The sequence below is a fragment of the Chrysemys picta genome, chromosome 9 (genome assembly GCF_011386835.1).
Source record: "Chrysemys picta bellii isolate R12L10 chromosome 9, ASM1138683v2, whole genome shotgun sequence".
In the NCBI taxonomy this organism is placed as follows: domain Eukaryota; kingdom Metazoa; phylum Chordata; order Testudines; family Emydidae; genus Chrysemys; species Chrysemys picta.
This window is the reverse complement of record NC_088799.1, coordinates 70,916,223-70,936,693: the sequence shown is the minus strand read 5'-3', so window position 1 is coordinate 70,936,693 and position 20,471 is coordinate 70,916,223. Positions and strand designations below refer to the sequence as shown.

Genomic DNA, 20,471 nt, shown 5'->3' with positions numbered 1-20,471 from the left:
TGTTGTATTCTACAAAGAAAATTATTTACTGTAAGATAATGACATGTTTACTTTTCGATTATACTGGTCTTTGGTAATATTCCCACTTATTCTGCATTTGCAGGGAACTAGCAGACTTTCTTCTTCCCATACATCTTGATGAAATATGGTATCCTGTTGGAATTCAGTACAGTTTCAATACCTTCATAACTTAATCACAACATTTTCTTTTTGTTCCTTTGCCCTGATGCCCTTTAGGCTTATTTGCACAGAGAGACTATGGCTTCTGGCCAAGTTAAAATTGAGCTACAGAGTTCATTAATGCCTTGTAAATGTAACTTTTTAATGAACCTTCAGAAAATTAGCTCGGGTCAGCTCTAACCCCTGGGGGTCCACAGACTATATCTAAAGGGTCTGCTAAATGCTTTTCAGCCTGTGATCTGCGGATCCTTGAGAATCCACAAACTATTTTCTATAATTTCCAAAGGGGTCCGCACCTCCATTTGAAATTTTTTATGGGCCCGCAAATGAAAAAAGGTTGAAAACCACTGGACTAGAGGGAGGAAAGCTAGGTCTAAAAAGAAATAAGTGGGAACCTGACAGCTACTACTTTTAATTCCAGTTTTAACTCTTAGGTTCTCAGAGTACATCAGCCACCCACAAGTCATCAGATGCTTCCGTAAAATGGAGATAAATGTTACATCAGACTTAGGCCATTATTTATTCTGTGCTTTCTTGTTTGTAAAATTGACAGTATGGGAGCAGGCATCTGGTTGTCTGGTATACAGGGCTGGCTCCAGGCACCAGCGCAGCAAGCAGGTGCTTGGGGCGGCCAACGGAGAGGAGCGGCACGTCCAGCTCTTCGGCAGCAATTTGGTGGCGGGTCCCTCTTTCCTTCTCAGAGGGAAGAACCTGCCGCCGAATTGCCGCTGAATAACGATGCGGCGGCGGTAGAGCTGCTGGAAAAGTGCCGCCGATCGCGGCATTTTTTTTTTTTTTTGGCCGCTTGGGGCGGCAAAAACGCTGGAGCCAGCCCTGCTGGTATAGCTTCTCATTTTGCACATATCCAGTCCAACTACCCAGGTTAGGACTCACTAATAATTTATCCCCTCCATCAAGGAATTGCATTTAATTAAATGACAAGTTTCAGAGTAGCAGCCGTGTTAGTCTGTATCCGCAAAAAGAACAGCAGTAATTGTGGCACCTTAGAGACTAACAAATTTATTAGAGCATAAGCTTTCATGGACTACAGCCCACTTGATATGCATCCGAAGAAGTGGGCTGTAGTCCACGAAAGCTTATGCTCTAATAAATTTGTTAGTCTCTAAGGTGCCACAAGTACTCCTGTTCTATTTAATTAAATGGTGAACATACATTCACAGCGATTTTAATTTATTTTTTGAAGGTCGAGTAGCACACATTTTTTTGCACTTGTCAGATTCTTAGAGTGAAGTGGCTGTTAAAACAACAGTGGTGACACTCAGCATCATCCATTAAACATTACAAGAATTGTTTTATAACTCTGCAGCATCGTGCCACTTGCATTTCCCTAGAAATGGGCTCTTGGTTGCTAAAAACAAGATGCAATAGTCCTCAAACTGGGACAGTGATTATTTTAAATAACACCTGATATAGGATGCTTACTTCTGCAAAAGGCAAGCTAGAAGATTGTCAAGTATAGAATTCATACTATGGTTGAACAATAAAATCAAAATCCTGACCACTTGTTTCCCTTGCCACTTCTTGAAAGAGAAAGGATGCTAGCCTTGGCTTCCTGTTCTATGCCCTTTCTAAACATAGTTTTACTCGTGAGATGGTAGTATATGAGTGGTGGCTGGAGCAATGATCACATTTCTCTTACTATACCTAGTTCACCAAGTGTGGTTTGAGGATTGATTTGTTAATGTTTGAAAGTCACTCAGCAAGGTATAAAGTGTTGGTGTATTTTTTCAAAAGTTACATCCTCTGTGCTTGATCCAAAGTGCACTGAAGTCAATGGTAGTCTTTCCAGTGACTTTTATGGATTTTTGCTCAAGGTCCTCATTTATTATGAAAAAATAACTTATCTTAAAGAGTTTTGCCCAGTTCCTCTTCCTGATCTCAGTCCCGCTCTTCATTTGTTTCCAAGCATCTTCCTGTTCCCCCTCCTGCCTCTTTCTGTAGTATTCAAGTTATTTTTGAAGTTTCTAGAGACTGGAAAACTGACCTGGAAATTTTATGAAAACACATTTCCTTATCAGATTTGTGGAATTTTCATTTCAGATCATAGCTGGCAATACCCTATGAAAAGAACAGCCTTTCTTTACAGTATTTGAGCAGTTCTGTTGCGTCTCCTGGACAGAAACTGGAAGTGGAAAACCATTTATCTAACATTTCCAAACCTCATTAAAAGGCTTTTTGGAATTTGATATTAAAGATGGACAAAATGTTTGGAAGGGTTCTTATTTTATCCAAACTAGTTAATAAATATTTTAAGTATTTGTACAGCACCTAACACAATGTGTTTCTCATGAGGTTTGCCATTAGGTAGTGCCACAGTAGAAATATTTACTACTACTACTAATTAATAATATATACAAATGTGTGTTGTTTATGCTGCTTAAAAGTAGAATAGATTTACTTATACTTGTGTATATATGAAAAAACATAGCTTTCCCTCACAGAATATAAAACAAATATGCCCATTTTAATTGGATTTGATTCACACTAAATCTGGTATTTTTCCCCTCAGAAAAAAATCTATTCATTGTCATATTTAAACACTGAATCATGTTCAGTTGCCATAACATCAGCCAACACTGCATGCAAATTACAGGGATGTGTAATTGTACAGTAGGGGTCAGCAACCTTTGGCACGCGGCTCGCCAGGGTAAGCACCTTGAAGGGCCGGGCTGGTTTGTTTACCTGCCGCATTCGCAGGTTTGGCCGATTGCGGCTCCCACTGGCCGCAGTTCGTCGTCCCAGGCCAATGGGGGCTGTGGGAAGCGGTGCGGGCTGAGGGATGTGCTCGCCACCACTTCCCGCCAAAGGTTGCCTACCCCTGTTGTACAGTTTTAGAACAAGATGCCCCCACACACATATGCAGCCATTATATAACCTACCATAATTAAATTGTCTGTTTATTTCAATGGTCATTTGAACTCAGCACTCTCAGTTATCAATACAAACAGAAGATAGCTGAGGTAGCCTACAAACTATGTATTTTTGACATCCTTCATTTTAATCAGATACTTAAAATATATATTATGATAGACAGCAAATCTTTTGGCTGATCACATTTCTGTGTGTCTAGGTATTTATACTGCACTCCTCGCCATGATCTGAGGCACTCAGATATGACACTTTTGTGATGCATTATGACATGTCATTAGGCTCTCCCATAACATGGCATGTCAGAGTGTAAACTTTCACAGCTACCAAAATAAAGATACTATAATAAAACCTGGCCCTTAATAGTGCCTTTTGTCAGAGGATGGTACTGAACTTCACAAAAGTGTATATTATCCCCCTTTTACAGATGGAGAAACAGACAAGGAGCAGGTATGTGACTTATCCATAGTTACGCCATGAGTCTCTAATAAAACTCAGGTATCTTGAGGCCCAATCCTGTGCTCTAACCATTGGATCATGCTGTTTCCCTCTTTGGAGTAATTTATGGGTTTATGAACCATCTCTGTCTTTAGCAGGACTGCTAAATTTGATTGCTGTCTTGAACAACACTACAGCAGGTAAAATTTCGTAGGAAAGTCCAAAACAGGAATCTTGTACAGAGGAACATATACAATGAGAAAATACACAGCTTCTATTGAGAGAACTACTGTTAATTAAGTGTATACTAGTCTGAATGTTGTAATAGCATACGCCTGGGATACACCTTTTATCAATTATTATTGTATATCAGCCTCTGTGTGAGGGTAGCTATATTTATTTGACCATTTATCTAGAAGATTTATTTAATACTTCCAGCCAACATTCAGTTTAGTTCTTCTAGTTTTATTGAAAAATCTGAGTCAATGCCCTTCAGGAAGTCAGATGATGTCTTACTATTTACCAAATCTATTATTCTGCAGTATATAGCAAGACACTGCCAAAAATAGGTAATGACCACTTTAGTGTTAAGAAAAGTGTGCTGTTTGCTATTTATCTTAAGACCAATTATATGTGTGGGTAGGCATGATATACTCACACAAGACTTTAATAATGACTCTCTGGTAGTTGAAATGGCACCTCAATCCCTATACTCATAAAGTCCAAAACATTTATGAGCAGAGTTGAGCAATTATACACATTAGCAAGTTTGCAAGGTGGTTTGGAAATATCCAGTAATTTAACTTGGGAATATAAAGAGTCAGCAAATATAATTCTTCAAGGGTTCCTTTAAGCCACCTGATTGTAAAGACTTTTGATTTGGGGTCAGTCTTGCCACTTCTTTAGAATTCTCAGAGTTTAAGGGTCAATGAGCTATTAAGCAGCACATTCTTCTAAGCTCCTATTATAAAGAGCTTTAAGGAAAGGCGAAGGCTATCAGCCAAAAGCACGAAAGAAACCTCAATAGCACAGTGTTTAAAAAGTAGGTGTTTTGGGGGAGCTTTCTGTTTGATTTTTTGTTTTGATAGGCCACACTTAAATTAATTGCAGTTGCTTTGTGGATAACAGATGTTATATTCATGGTACACCTCTACCCCGATATAACGGTGTCCTCGGGAGCCAAAAAAATATTACCGCATTATAGGTGAAACTGCGTTATATTGAACTTGCTTTGATCTGCTGGAGCATGCAGCCCCGCCCCCGCGGAGCGCTGCTTTACCGCGTTATATCCAAATTTGTGTTATATCGGGTCGCGTTATATCGGGGTAGAAGTGTACATCCTTGATTGCCAAAATAAATGAGACGTGGCAATGTGGTCTAGTGGACAGGACACTGAACTTGAAATCAGGAGTCTGGTTTCTATTCCAGATTTTGCCACTGCCTATTGGTTTGATGATGGGCAGGCCACCTCGTTTCTCTGTGCCTCAGTTTCCCCATCTGTAAACGCTTTGAGATGTTTAGATGAAAATTGCTGTATCAGAGCTATCTATTAATTTTATATCTAATGTTATAAAAGGGCTTTCAAGAAAGGCTGAAAAAGTGCTGCTGTTCAATTCAACAAAGCATTCGATGCAATCTTGTTGGGATTCCTCATTACATTACTACTGCGTGAAAACCGGGTTATGTACTGAGTCAAAAAAAGACCTATCCCAGTGACCTCTGGAAGAGTGGACAATTCTGGTTGATGATCATTGTCTGAATTGTATGCATATGTCTTGTAATTTGTACCTTACAATAGAAAATGAGTGTTAATATGAATATGTTGGCTGAGCAGATAACCTGACACAATTTTTTTTCTCCCTTCAAAAGCACACAAAAGAGATGGGAAGACCCCAGAGCCCTTTGAAAGAGACAAGCCTGGAATCATGGACTCAGCCCCAGGTTGGTAGGAACCACATTATTGATAAGTTTCTCTGTTTGCCTTCCTTCCCCAATAATACAGTAGTGTTTGTTTCTGTGAGTCTTAACAGTATCAATTTGAGTCTCCAAAGAAGCACTTGCGTCTGTTGAAGTGGGCATTCACCCACAAAAGCTTATGCTCCAATACTTCTGTTAGTCTTAAGGGTGCCACAGGGACCCTCTGTTGCTCTTTACAAAGAAGCATTGTAATGGTTAGCTCTCTGGTCCGTAGCATCACGTGGCATTTGCTTTAGGTTCTTCTATGAGAGTCCCATGGTTAATGTGGCTGTTAGTGCTATGTTATTTGGCTAAGCCCTCTTAAGGTCTGCTTCCTTTTTCTCACCCGCCTCCCGCCGCCGCACGTTTCATACCCTAGAAAAAATGTAAGGATTTCAGCTCATGTCATTCATGGATTTTTTACCTGACACACATCATTATAATGGGGGCTGAAATAAACCAGTGACAAAACAGAAATTTAAAATTAAATCAGTATCCAAATGGTGTCTTAGGAAATTATGAACAGCTCATTAACTTCTGGGATAGAATTCTATTTAAGCCTACAGAATGACAGCTTAAAGTGAAGGCTCATGAATTTGACATATTAAATCTTAAGGTCCAACAGTTTGACCCACCAGAAAAGATGTGGTGCTTATTCAGATCAGAAGACAGGGAGATGGATGAATGGGAATATCGATATGCAACATTTACCTTCAGGAACACACAATACTTTATAGGATCCTATTTTGACATATTTACTTTGGCAAATCATTTATTACTAATTTGTGTATTATGCTAAATTTAGGAATTTAGAGCCATTTCCTTTATTTGTCTCTTACATTAGGGTTACCATATTTTAATTTAAAAAAAGGAGGACACTCCACAGGGCCCCGGCCCCGCCCAACTCCGACCCTTCTCCGATCCAGCGCCGCCCCAACTCCGCCCCTTCCCTGCCCCTGCCCCTTCCCCAAAGTCCCCGCCCCAACTCTGCCCCCTCCCCTGAACGCTCCACCTCTGCTCCTCCCCCTCCCCTGCTTCCCACGAATCAAATGTTCGCGGGAAGCCTGAAACAGGGAGGCAGCAGGTAAGCTGGGGCTGGGGTGCGGCGTGGTGCGGCGCGGCACGGCCCAGTCCGGCCCCACCGGCCGAGCGGCTCCCTCTGGCGGCCGGCCGGCCCAGGCCAAGAGGCTCTGGCCCCGGTGTCTCCCGCCTGGCTCGGCTCGGGCCCTGGGGCGCCGGCTCCAGCCCCCGGCCCCTCCCTCCCTATTTTCACAGACATGTCTGGCTTTTTGGGATTTCCTCCCGGACGGGGATTTGAGGCCCAAAAAGCTGGACATGTCTGGGAAAATCCAGACGTATGTTAACCCTACTTACATATCAGCCCTGCCTTCATATATGTATAAATACTGGAGGGTGAGTGAAGAGGGCTGACCCACTGTAATTACAGTCCTCTTGTCCACCTGGTAATGTCTGCCTATAGTTAGAGTTCTGCCTGATGTTTTACACTGCTAGCACTCCTCTCAAGCAGCTCTGCCTGCACTTATGGCCTGATTTTAAAAACGAATTATGTATTGGAGCCCATGACATTTTACAATATATTTAATGCAAGTGAATCCAGAAAATCCAACATAGGAACTCACAATTGGAACTGAAAACCCACTTGTGTGCTCTCAATCTCTAGTTTGTGTGAACTGTTGCAGTAAGTGAATGTTTACATGAGGCATGATGCTGACTGTTTATGCACCTCTGGGCTTGCTCTTTGAAAATCAGCATCTCATTATCTGAAGACTTGATTGAGGTCTGATGGACATGGGATTGAATTACTGCTGATTTTGAATGATATGCTCTTGAACTGTGCTTGCATATATACAGATATCCCTGTTGCTAGGTAAAACATGTGCATGTGAAATGAAAGTAAAAGTCTTGAATCATTAGCTCCCAAAGCACAGGCCTCTAGGCCTCTAGGCTAAAGGAATAGTTACTAACAATAAGGATGACCTTTATCAGGGGGCAGTTGTATACACACACCAGCCAGTATGTTGCATTCACTCATGCTGCAAGGGATTTTTTAACGTATTATGTTTGCCATTCTATATCCACCTATCTCAGATTAGAAATAAATTCTTACTTTACTTCATATTTGCTTGTGTGACTGAATAGCTTTAAAAATGTAATGTTTTGGGCACTCTTCGTACTTAGTTATTTAGAAAAAAAACTAAACCAGATACAATTTTTATGAGTTTTTTTGTTTGGATGGAAGAAATGTGATCAACAAAACGTAAAACACTGAGGCCATTATCATAGCAGAAAATTAAATTAGTTGTTAATTCTTTCATGGATGTAATTCAGGCTACTGCAAATCCCTCCTTAGACATTTTATATAAAGTGAGTGAAAATTCATGGTACGGATAAAGGCTTTGTCTGTTTTATGAGCAACGGGCAAATGGTACAAATGGTGCCCATAAAGCAAATTGGTTCCCAACTCTAAAAGCAAGCAGAATATGCATAAAATCTAGTGGGAAGCACCATAGGAAGAAGCAACTGCTATTTATGGGAATATGATATTTACATGGATGAATGAGTGCCCCTTTTCTAAAAAGGACACTCAACAGTTCTCTTGGAATTCATAGAAAAATTCACTAAGTTATTTGGATTATTTATTGAGAATTCAAAGTCAGCCACTTAGTAGCAGGTTGCATTTTATCAACAAAAGGAAATAAACCGTACAGCCTGTAGCACATCTTCAGTGTTCAGGGGCTAATCTGGTCACGTGCACAATCACTGAAGCAAAGACTACCGCATGTGTTTCCCGATGACAGGAAGCAGAGACACAGGCCGATATTGGTGTTTGGACAGTTTTGCATATAGAGTGTAGCTTTAAGACAAAATAAGTGTTCTTGTGAGGGTGTTTCTTTATTTCCAGTTCCATTGTGGTTTTGGTCCTCCAAAACAAATTCCAGCCAAATATAGCAGTTATAAATAGACTCATGAGCCAGACAGTTTGAAATTCAATTGTCCTCTTCCAGGAAAACTGAATCCCAGCAAGCTTTCTCAGTGACACTTCATTGCACGGGTGGGAAAAGGGAGTCCTGTCAAAGCTATGGATTTGTGAGTCCGAATGCACTGTCAAAATCCTTTACCTCCACTATGACCCCTAATTAATTCAAACAGTTCTCTGTTGCTCTCACTATGAACCCAGTGATTTGAAATTGAACTTTCCTGTGTGGAACATAAAACATATGACAACATTAGAGAATGATTATATATAGTTCTTTGGTAAATTTTAGACAAGATTATTGCAGAGGAAGAGAGCGCCAGGAAAAAGGTACATTATAGTAGCTGCCAAGATGAGCTTGTCATCAGTTTATACACTGTTTTGAAATGTTAAATACCTGTATTGTTGTGGTTACGTTTTCTTGCTGCACTGCCTGATTAAACATTTGGCTGATAAACTGTGTCAAGGTTGTTCAAAACTGCGTCAGCTGCAGTTAAGAATACATGCAAATAGCCTAGTTTTCTGATGGTCAGCTAGACATACGGCAATTTAAAGTCAAACTAAGCTCTAGTGTTGGGTACTCTCATTTATAGTGTTTTACGTCAGTGTCATGGATTAAGAGATCAAGGGGGAGGGAGAATTAACTTAGAGCAAGAAAGAAGAATGCTAAGGGTAGAGATCCAGTTTAATAGGATAAGTTATGGGAATAATGCCTGGAGTTGGCTAGGTAAATTCTGCAGCAGTGGGCACTTGCCAGCTTTTGCCAGTAAGGCCATTAGGGTATATCTACCATCGCGTCAATTTCAGAATTTATTTGTGCATTATTAAACTTTCCTCTGTTCACACCCTTTGCACTGTCCCCACTCTATATCTAAAGTACCCAAGGAATTTCAGAGATGGTTGGCAGCATTACATGAGAGGAGGGAAATGAATGGCAGTTGAATCTTTTTATTTATTACTTTTTAAGCACTTATCCTAACAACTCTAGGCACTTTATTCCTTTAAAATGTAAGCAAAGGCAAAGAACAAAGATTTGTCTGGTCAAAGTCCAGGCTAACAAATATAGCATATAACCACTCTTAATGACCACCCCGTATCCCTCAGCCCATATTCTCAACCAAAACCCAGAAAATGATGACCCTGGAGGTCAACAACATCCCCTTCTCACAAAACACTTTTTTAAAAAAAAAAGGACCTTTCTTCAGAAGGGTTAAATGTCCAATGATTAAAATCTCACTTATAATTATTCCCAGCTGGCGTGTACATCATTGTGTGTTTTATAGACCTGGTAGTACAAGGTACGGGATATTGGTTATTTATGACCACCTGATGCTGTTGAGGAGCCTGAATGGCAGGTGCAATGCAATACATAGGGATAATTTTATCGAGCAAGTATGACCCTTTCTCTTTACAAAGCAAAATAAGGGAACTGTGTTTCTTTTTTTTTTTTTAGTGAGCAGAATGTTTTAACAGGAAGGGGAAAAAAACCCACACTCTCACTGCAAGCCTAATTACGAGTGATGGAGTGTAGTATTTTTCTACACAGTTTTAAAGAATCACTTTTTAATCTTGGAACAGTGGATAACAACATCACTAATCCAATATTTTAACAGTAAATACATTTGATGATGGGAATTGCTACACTAATCTTATATCCCGCCACAGTACAGTTAAGAAATCCCCAGGGGTTTTACTAATCAGTTTTCATAAAGTAAATCAACTTGTGTAATTCTTATGCACTCTCAATGGCCTGTAACCGCAGACGGAGCTAGGCACAGAATTTTTGTCTTTTCCGTAAGTGTTTTGCACCCTAACCAGAAGCCAAGCCATCCCTCTCATGTTAAAACACACAGGGCAGGGTTTTTGGAGGGAAAATCTCTGAATATTCTTTCAGGGAGTTTGTCTCTCGTTGTGCTCTTGGGGGCTGGAGTTGGCTCCTCTTCTCCCCTCCCCCATTGTAGAAGGGGCCAATGCTGTGGATGTTGTGAAACCCCCATTTATGGACAGGTGGGGAGATCTGCTATGCTGCAAAGTTCAGCACATAGCAAAAGACAAATGTATCTCCCAAATTGAAAATATGAACCCTACTATTACTGTTAGATTACATATTGGAGGCATTTAATATTGATATATCAGCTCAATGGACCTCCATACCCTATCTGTGCACATAAGAACCTCTTTCTTTGCTCTGTATATGAGTTCAGGCCCTGGACTTACTAGGTGATGAAACATTAGAGAATGTGGTTCATGAAGTTCAGCATGGAACAGTCATTGTTATTTTGCAAAACATTCAAAATTTAAATAATTAGAACTTGTATCTTAGAATCATAGGACTGGAAGGGACCTCAAGAGGTCACCTAGCCCAGTCCCCTGCACTCATGGCAGGACTGTGTATTATCTAGATCACTCCTGACAGGTGTTTGTCTAACTTGCTCTTAAAAATCTTCAATGATGGAGATTCCATGATCTCCCTAGTCAATTTATTCCAGTGCTTAATCACTGTCACAGTTAGGATTTTTTTCCTAATGTACAACCTAAACCTCACTTGCTTCAATTTAAGCCCATTGCTTCTTGTCCTATCCTCAGAGGTTAAGAAGAACAATTTTTCTCCCTCCTCCTTGTAATACCTTTTATGTACTTGAAAACTGCTCTCATGTCCCCTCTCAGTCTTCTCTTTTCCAGGCTAACCAAGCCCAATTTTTTTCAATCTTCCCTCATAGGTCACGTTTTCTAGACCTTTAATCATTTTTGTTGCTCTTCTCTGGACTTTCTCCAATTTGTCTATATCTTTCCTGAAATGCGGTTCCCAGAAATGGACACAATACTCCAGTTGAGGCCTAATCAGCACGGAGTAGCACAGAAGAACTATTTCTCTACATAAGTGGGAATGAAAACATCTTTATTTTAATGAAAAGCTTAATAACAACTGTACACAGTAAAATAGAAGATAATAATGGAAACTCTGATAGACATTTTTTCTGGTGCTAACTAACGTGACTATAAAATGTGTATGGTAGTTGGCCATCCACAAAGGCAAAAACCCAATCTCTTCTTCCAGGTGCCAGACACAGTTTCTGTTTTTAGTTGCAACTCCAGGTAATAGTAAAGAACCTGTACTAGCTATGTTTAATGCTAATCTTAATATAAAAATCTTTTATCTGAAAAATCAAGCTATGGACCTGCAGGATGGGTTGGGAGGACTAATTAATTATTAATTATAACTTTGTCGAGTCTAGAAACTGAAATGATCAGTTTCCAGTCTTTAGAACAATAACAAAAATGTTCAGAGTAGTTTTCAGATAAATGGAAGCCACTTTGCACTGTAAATACTGATACAGACAATATCACCTAATTTTATACTGCAGATATATGAGACACCTAATGCCAGTCAGTTGTCAATCTGAAAAGGCTAACGAAATAAGATTTCTGTGGATGAATGTTCAGATAAATAAATAGCACTTTCTCATTCCTTTTAAAAAGCTATTTAGAAAAAATCAATCAAATAAATAAAATAAAATGAATCAATAAATAAAAAATATCTGTAGGAGTCAGTTATAGAGCTGTAAAATGTAACATTTCCTAACTTAATTTGTGTGTTCCTTTGCATTAATTGCAGGAGATTGTGGTGCCACTTACCTCATTCTAACTAAGGGTAGTTGTTGGCAGTTTATTAGGTAACTAATATTGTTAAATATTATTATATATTGTCACTGGGAGATTTAGTTATTTGGAAAAGGAAGTTAATTTTCTAGCTTAAATCTGGAAAAGCCAAAAAAATCAGAGTCAAAAGTGAAACTATCCTCCTGTCCCTAACTCCCGTAAATGGTACGGTCACTTTAAGTGGGGCCTTGGAATATGATGGTTGAGTTTAGATGTACTGTAGAGTGCATGCTACATACTGAAATGTCTATGCTTAGTTAACTTGGCTAAGGATGGATTTTCATCCTTAACAATTATTTTTTTTGGGTCTGTTTTGAATCTAAATTAAAGCCTTTGTAAATGAATGCAGTTTTAGTTTTGGTAATTAAAATGAAGGCCCACACATAGAAAGAGCATGGCTGTTTGGGTAGGTCGCCCTCCATAATTATTTGTGTTTTTTTGTTATTGATCTACTGACATCTTAGTTCAGGCTTGAGTCTCCAGATAATTATAACTTAAAATGAGCTGCATGCCTTGATGAGCAACCACTCCAGAAATACAGTTAGTTGCAACATAAGAGGTTTCTCTGAGGCCTTAGTATTGCTGTTGCATACAGGCACTAAAAATTGGTCAATTGAGTGGGTCTCGAGCAGCATCAGCAAAAGAATCAGCAACAAAGAATCAGCAAAAAAAAAAAAGGTCATGAAATCAGGAGCCTTCTGTGAGCACTTAACTCCTTATTGATTTCAGCAGGGGAGGCCATTACGAAGAAAAAATCCCATTTTGGTTCAAGTTTATCTATCAGTTTCTCAGACTAGCACATAATTATATGATAAAAACTGTCCCATTTCAGCTAAGCCACAATTCTATTATCAGCTGTTAAGAGCTAATTAAAATAAATGAGTGTTTCATAGACAAAGATTCCAGTGAGTTTGCCTCTGGTACGTCAGCACTGGCAATTATTAGACCTTTTCTCCAATTGTCTTGATACAACGGGTGATATAAATTAAAGCAAAGCATTTTCAAGGGAGGGAGTAAGTCCGAAGATTGAACAGCTGCTCTTTTGCCCAGCCATTAACTTCATTCCCGCTTCTCCCAGGGTTATGGGAAGGTCCATGTTAGACTTCGGTACATAATTGTTTGCAGTGTTGTTGTAGCTATGTTGGTCCCAGGACATTAGAGATACAAGGTGGGTGAGGTAATATCTTTTATTGGGGCACTTCTGTTGGTGAAAGAGACAAGGTTTTGAGCTACACAGAGCTCTTCTTCAGGTCTGGGAGAAGAGCTCTGTGTAGCTCAAAAGCTTGTCTCTTTCTCAATCAGAAATTGGTCCAGTAAAAGATGTTACCTCACCCACAGTGTATCTCTTTTGTACAGTGTCGTGTGTAGCCCAACCATGTGAAGGAGAATGTGTCAGTGTAACACTGTTCAGGGTTAAGCAAGGTGTCCGGGGGTGAATCACCACCATTTACTCACCGTGGGGTGCCCATTTGGGGAAACTGTCCACAATTACCAGATGCTGGCAACACAAACGCACCTCTCGGAGCTCTGCAAGCCCCAACTTTCCCTTTGCAGACTAGCAGTTATCTCACCACACTGTGTTACACGTGAGTGCCCAGTTCCTTATCTTCTGGACACCTGCCATGTACACCGACCCACTGACTCCATGGAAGCAGTGCACCTCTGTTTACTGGCTTCACCTCCATTCAGCGCTCTCTGTTTAACAAGGCACTTAGATGTATCTATAGTAAAACCAAATTGAAATTTATTTGGGAGCTTGAAATAAAGATTTAAATAAAAGCAAGTATAAGCATTTGGAAACATAAGGCTACAGATAAAAAATATAGAATGCAATCTATGCCTATACTTATTAACAAGTTATTTTCCTCTCTAATAAGATATTTCTCACCCAGTGGTCAGTCCTTACAGCGCTAGTCCAGTCAAGAAAGCTAGCATTCTCATGAACACTCCTGCTGCCAGAGTGTCTCCTCTGTAATGGTTAACATCTTGTGTCCTTTCTTCTTCTCTGGTACAGTTACAGACTATTGTCTCTTAGCCCAGGCAGTCTCCAAGTTGTAGGCTTCTCTTGGAGTTCTCTTGTCTTTGTAAACACTCAAGCCTGTGTCTTGTCCAGACAGTAAGCATAGAGCTTGGGCTGGCTCCACGGTTATGGACTGTTCTCAGTGTTGATTGAGTCAGCCCTGAGATTCCCCCGCCTCAGGTATGTTTCATTTCCAGCAGTTTTGGAATGCAGTATGCTACATGTTACATAACTAATATTGTTTCCTGTACAAGCATCTCACAGTAACCATGACAATCATTAATTTGTAGCTTTTGGCAGAGACCATATATGGCCGATTTTGGTAAAATACTGATAAGATGGTTGGACACAGGGTGATATAACTGGGCACGTCTATGTCACCATCAGGTTTACGTCTATATCTCAATAGACAGCCACTTGTACATGTATCTATGCCAAATTGCTCTGTTTACTTTCAACGTCCAAATGTCAAAGCTGCCAAGTCTGGAAAATTGGGAAACTATAAAGATTTTTGTCCCTTGGCCCTTTAAATATTTAATCTTTTTTAATTTCGTGTGCTCTGACTTTTGAAGAACATCTCTTGCCACAGCAGCTGTGTTGTCTGCTAAATCAGATTGGTGCACACTGCTGAGCATTTTCTTCCTGTTCCTTACTTTGCATCTAATATGTCGTTGGTTTTATTACAGCGTAAATGGGGAATGAACTGCTAGCTGCAGAAGAGCTCCCCAGCAACCATAGCATTACCTGGGAAATTTCTGGTCTGGCCAGAATCCTCATGGTTAACGCAGAAAGTGCATACACAGGCTGTCTCAAAATGTGTTCCGTCAACATACTCCTTGTTGCAGATGTAACAGGGAAGCAGGATGCTTTGCTGAGCAAAGAGCATTCTTCTAGCCATTATTTGGTGCATATTGAATTGAGGAAAATATAACGTTCTGTGGTATGATCAGTGTTGAGCCAGATTACTAAAGGCATTTAGACACCTAAATATTCAGGTAGATATTCAGTGATATTTGCAAAGGTGCATAACTCCCTTTGATTTCACTGGCCTGTTGTGGTTTATCCATGCCTCAACAGTACTGTCTAATTTCTTCAAGGACACAAAGCTTACTCTCCGCCTAGGTACTCATAATGGATCCCATGACTGCACCCCACAAACATTTTTGAATTTATTCTGACAGCAACCCTGTTTGGTCGGGAAGCATTAACAATCCCATTACGTGACAGATGTGGAGCTGTGGCACAAAGACTTGAATTCATTTGCACAAAACCATCCATCCTTACTAACTGTGAGGTATGTCTATGCTGCTGTCAGAGGTGTGATTGTAGCTCATGTAGTTTAGCTAGCATGTCTAAGAACAGCAGTGAAGATGCGGCAGCATGGGCTGTACAAACACATCTAGAACTCTAGGGGTGTACTCTGCTCCTAGCCTGCACTGCACCACCTTGTCTTCACAGCTATTTTTAGCTGTGTGCTAGCCAGATTAAAGCTAGTGCAGGCAGCATTAGCTGCAATCACACTTCCGATTGCAGTGTAGATGAGTTGTGCTTAGTATGCACAAGTTTTAAAATAGTGAATATAAAAATAGTTATAATTAACATATGTGTTTATCTTGCCATTGTCCAGTTCAATGTTAAAGAGCTGTTAAATGTAATATCTAGCGTAAAATGATGAAAACTTTATGTGCATGGGAAACTCACACATAGGCTGCTGAATAAACCAACTGACTGAAATATCTGTACATATCAGGGTACAGGGGATAGTCTGCTTCAGAGAGTGTAAGCAAATTCATGTTTTTAGACCTCATTATTTGGAAGCTTAAAAACAATATCTGTCTTCTGGGTGGAAGGGCTCTGAGAGAGGATAACCTGAGTGAGGGGAATATGGGAAGTTCAGAAATGTTGGTCTGTGAAAAAATTAGCAAAATGAATACTATTTCTGTCTGTCATCAATGCGTATGGGTCCCCCATCACTATAATATCTGAGTGGCTGATCATCTTTAATGTATTTATCCCTACAACATCCCTGCCCGGTGTGTTTATCCTTATTGTACAGATGGGGAACTGAGGCAAATAGAGGCTAGTGACTTGCCCCAGGACACGCAGGGACGTCTGTGGCAGAGCAGGGCGTTGAACCCAGCTCTCCCAATTCCTAGGCTCATGTCTAATACTGGACCATCCTTCCTCTATCCTTCCTCAGTCAATTGTTTGTTTTTTAACTCCCCTGTCCTTCTCTCCCAATTCATGATGTTTGTGAACCTTTCTACCACTCCTGTTCAGATTTTTTTGTATGATTTGATTTTGTTAGGTTTAAAATAAAAATAGCAATCCTGCTATTTCATGCCCACCTATTCCACTTGCCTATTAAATTGTTTCTTGTTGGAGAGGCAGTGTGAAATAGTAAGCAAAACTGTTAGAGCACATTGTCACTGAGTTTTACAGCTGCTCAGCTGAGTCACCTCAGTGCTGTTCACAGGTATGATGCTTGTAAAACAAGGGGCATGAAGTGGATTAAAATGCCAAAAGAATGAGTTTGCCTTCGGGTCCAGAAGTACCATCTTTGATACTGACTCTCTTGGAGGCCTGAGCCATATTACTTAAACTCTCTATCAATTCCTCACCTGTAAAATTGGTTACCTATCCTAGCTGTAAATTAGTTAATGTATATCAGGTGCTCTGAAGATGAAGTGGGCAACATACATACTTAATATTAAGACACTTAAAAAAAGATTTAAAGGACACTGCCAAGTTTGTTTGTTTTTTAAGAGATGCAAACATTTTTTGTTAAAAACAAACAACTCAGGAGCTGTTGGGGAGAGGGTGTCGGTATACAGACTTCATATCAATGTGCAGAGATCTAGCTCTTGTGTTTTCCTTTTCTGTTAATGAGAGTAATACAATAAATTAGTGAGCTGGATATTCATCCCTTAATATCATTTGTAGTAGGATATGGCTGTATGGAAGTTTCTCCTTCACAAGTCTCTCTTTTTCCAACCCTCTCAGGCACAAATCAAAATTCTATACCACGGCATTGATTTCTAGGGAAACCAATCACAATATCAGAATGAAGGATTAAGACTTTATTGTATGGATAGCGCAAAGAAAATGAATGTTGGGAGGGGAATATTTTGGTTAAATATACAGTATATAGATAATTTTGACAATAACTGTTACTTACTTACAAAGGAAATTATCATAACTGCCTTAAAATGCAAATTTTGCTTTTTATGTTCTAATACACTTTTCTTTAAGAACAGGTATTTCTTAGGAAACATAATTAGCACCTGCGGAATATGCATTTCACGCCAAAACAAAGCAGCTACATTTTTTGTGCCATCTGTCCCATTCTGTGAGATTTGCTGAAGGGAAAGGTAGTTTTCTGTGCAGTGTTGTTCTTTAGATACATGAACTCATTAATTTGTTTTGGTTTATAGTGTGTTATTTTCCCCCTTTAATAATTTTGAAGTGTCCTTTTTACAAAACAGATCTAGCTGATTTAACTACCAAGGGGATTTGAACAGCTTTCATGGTGAAGGACAAACACATTAAGAAAACAAATACACAGACCCAGACTGTGGTTTCTGATGCTGCTGACCAAGACTGTGGTTTGGAAGATATCGCAAATGTCTATAAAGTGTGGAGTCTACATTTTGCACTTGTATTCTAGTGACAATAGCTGATGCTGGTATACTGTAGTCAGTGTGTGTTATCTATGACACTACCCACAGATGTTTGTTTTTAAATCTACAAACTGTCACAAGAAAATAAGAGCATGACTGGCACAGTCATCACAGCATGTACAAGTGCACTTATTTGTAGTGTGATATATATACCTCGTATGTGCATGTGATATCCATGGGACAAATCGCAGTTGTGAAAAATTGTGGAGCCAGGTGATTAATTTATTGTGTACTTTGCCTATCTGTCTACTAAGCCATCTCCCCAGGATTTATTCTAACCTTCCAACTTCTCTGCAGTTTCAAACAGATGATGGTACAATAAAATATCAATTTGCTCCAGAAACATTTCCTCCCCATGCCACTAGTTGTAGAAATTTCTTCTTCAAAATTATTCTAGGCTAGGGTTTAGGGTGGGTAAGATGCAGACCTAGGTACCTAGGGATACAAAAATGAGCCCCTGTTTAAAACAGCACCACGAAAAAATATTACTAACATCTCTAAAACATTACTAATTCTAGAGATGGCTTTTTGTTTGTTTTTGGTAACATATGAGCAACCTAAAACGTACATAATGGTGTGTGTTGTTTAAAAGTTTTATGGGTACTCTTTTGGATACCCTGAATAACAACTCATGCTTTTATTATGAATAACTTGCTGCTCTGAAACTCAGAATGATAAAACCTTTAAATTGTGGACACACACACACACACTCTCTCTCTCTCTCTCTCTCTCTCTCTCTCTCCTGGGTAGGGAACTGGGCTAGGACTTGGGAGAACAGGGTTCCCATCTCTATACCTTCACAGACTTCCTGTGTGGACTTGGGCAAGTCATTTAGCCTGTCTATGCCTGAGTTCCCCATCTGTGAAGTGTGGTAATATCACTTTCTTACCTCAGAGAGGTGTTAAAAAGATTGTGAGGTGCTAAGGTAATGGGGCCATATAAGTACCTGAGATAGATAGAATACTACTCCATACAGTAGTATTGTCTTAGGCCAAGTCTGCAGTAGGAGTGCTTTGTTAATATAGCATGCTTAGGTGGATGAGGCTTATACTGGCAAAACTGTGCTTTCGGCAGCATAGCTTATTCTAGCATGGTCTGAAGCTATCACTGCATATACACTAGGGTCTTCTGCTGGCACAGCTGTGTTTGGTCACAAATCACAGCTCTGACCAAAATAGCCATGCTAGGAGAAGTTTATAGTGTAGACCTGGCCTCCTTAGATTCTCTGTCTGTGGGTGTATGTACACCTCTATCCCAATATAAAGCGACCCGACATAACACGGGTTCACATACAACACTGTAAAGCTCTGACACGCTGCTCTGAGCAGCGTGTTAAGGGTGCTGGGCCAGGGCTGAGGGGTTGGATAAGGGGCATAGGGTCTCTGGGGCGGTCAGCCCCCCCCCCCCAGGGTCTAGGAGGCAGAAGCTGCTGGGGGGGGGGTAATTTTGGGGGCCCGGCAGTCCCAGAGTGGCCCAGGGGATTAGCAGGGTGCTGGGAGCAGCCCGCTCCGCTTCCCTCACCCCAGCCCCAGCCGTGTCACTCAAGGGAGGGGTTTGGGGAAAAGGATCCCCCCCGCACTCACCGGCAGCAGCGGAAGCAGAGCAGCCTGACCCCAGCCAGCTCCACTCCCCCAGCTCCCCGCCGCGGTGCTCCGCTTCCTGCCGCAGGTGAGTGCTGGACCTTTCTCCACCTCCCCAGCAACATGGCTGAGGCTGGGGCAAGGAAAGCAGAGTGGGCTGGGGCCGCATCGCTCTGCTTTCCACCGCCAGTGAGTGCGGACGGCGTCCTTTCCCCAACCTCCCTGCACTCACCGGCGGCGGGAAGTGGAGCAGCCCGGCCCCAGCCTGCTCTACTCCACCAGCTCCCAGCCACAGTGCTCCGCTTCCCGCCGCAGGTGAATATTGGGGGCATCCTTTCCCCAATCTCACCGGCGGTGGGAAGTGGAGCTCCACGGCTGGGAGGTGGCAGAGTGGCGCGGGCTGGGGCCACGTTGCTCTGCTTCCCGCTGCTGCAGGTGAGTGCCTGTCAGGGGGTGGAGGGTGTGGATAGGGGTCGGAGCAATCAGGGGACAGGGAGCAGGGGGGTTAGGTAGGGGGTAGGGTCCTGGGGGGTGATTAGGGACAGGGGTCTCTGGAGGGGGCGGTCAGGGAACAAGGAACAGGAGGGGGCCTATAACGCGGTCTCACCTATAATGCGGAGGACCGCGTTATATCCTGGTAGAGGTGTATATCTGAGATTTTTACTAGGGCTGTCGATTAATTGCAGTTAACTCACATGATTAACTGCAAAATATTAATTGTAATTAATCACAGTATTAATCACACCGTTAAATAATAGAATACCAATTGAAATTTATTCAATTTTGGATTTTTTCTATATTTTCAAATATATTGATTTCAGTTACAACACAGAATACAGCGTGCACACTTCTCACTTTATATTATTTTTGATTACAAATACTTGCACTGCAAAAATGACAAAATAGATTTTTCAATTCACTTAATACAAGTACTGTAGTGCAATCTCTATCGTGAAAGTGCAACTTACAAATGTATTTTTCTTTATTACATAACTTCACTGAAAAACAAAACAAATGTAAAACTTCAGAGCCTACAGGTCCACTCAGTCCTACTTCTTGTTCAGCCAATGACT

The 20,471-nt window shown here is 40.8% G+C and overlaps 1 protein-coding gene across 6 annotated transcripts in view; it reads left to right on the top strand.

Moving 5' to 3' along the window:
- PCDH11X (protocadherin 11 X-linked) overlaps positions 1-20,471 on the top strand; it is a 1,048,566-nt gene that overhangs the window by 511,251 nt on the left and 516,844 nt on the right. For all 6 annotated transcript variants that reach the window (XM_005288308.5, XM_065556488.1, XM_042853322.2 and 3 more), the window contains one exon: positions 5,377-5,448. In XM_005288308.5, coding sequence (XP_005288365.2) covers positions 5,377-5,448 — 72 coding nt within the window. The remainder of the gene's footprint in view (positions 1-5,376; positions 5,449-20,471) is intronic.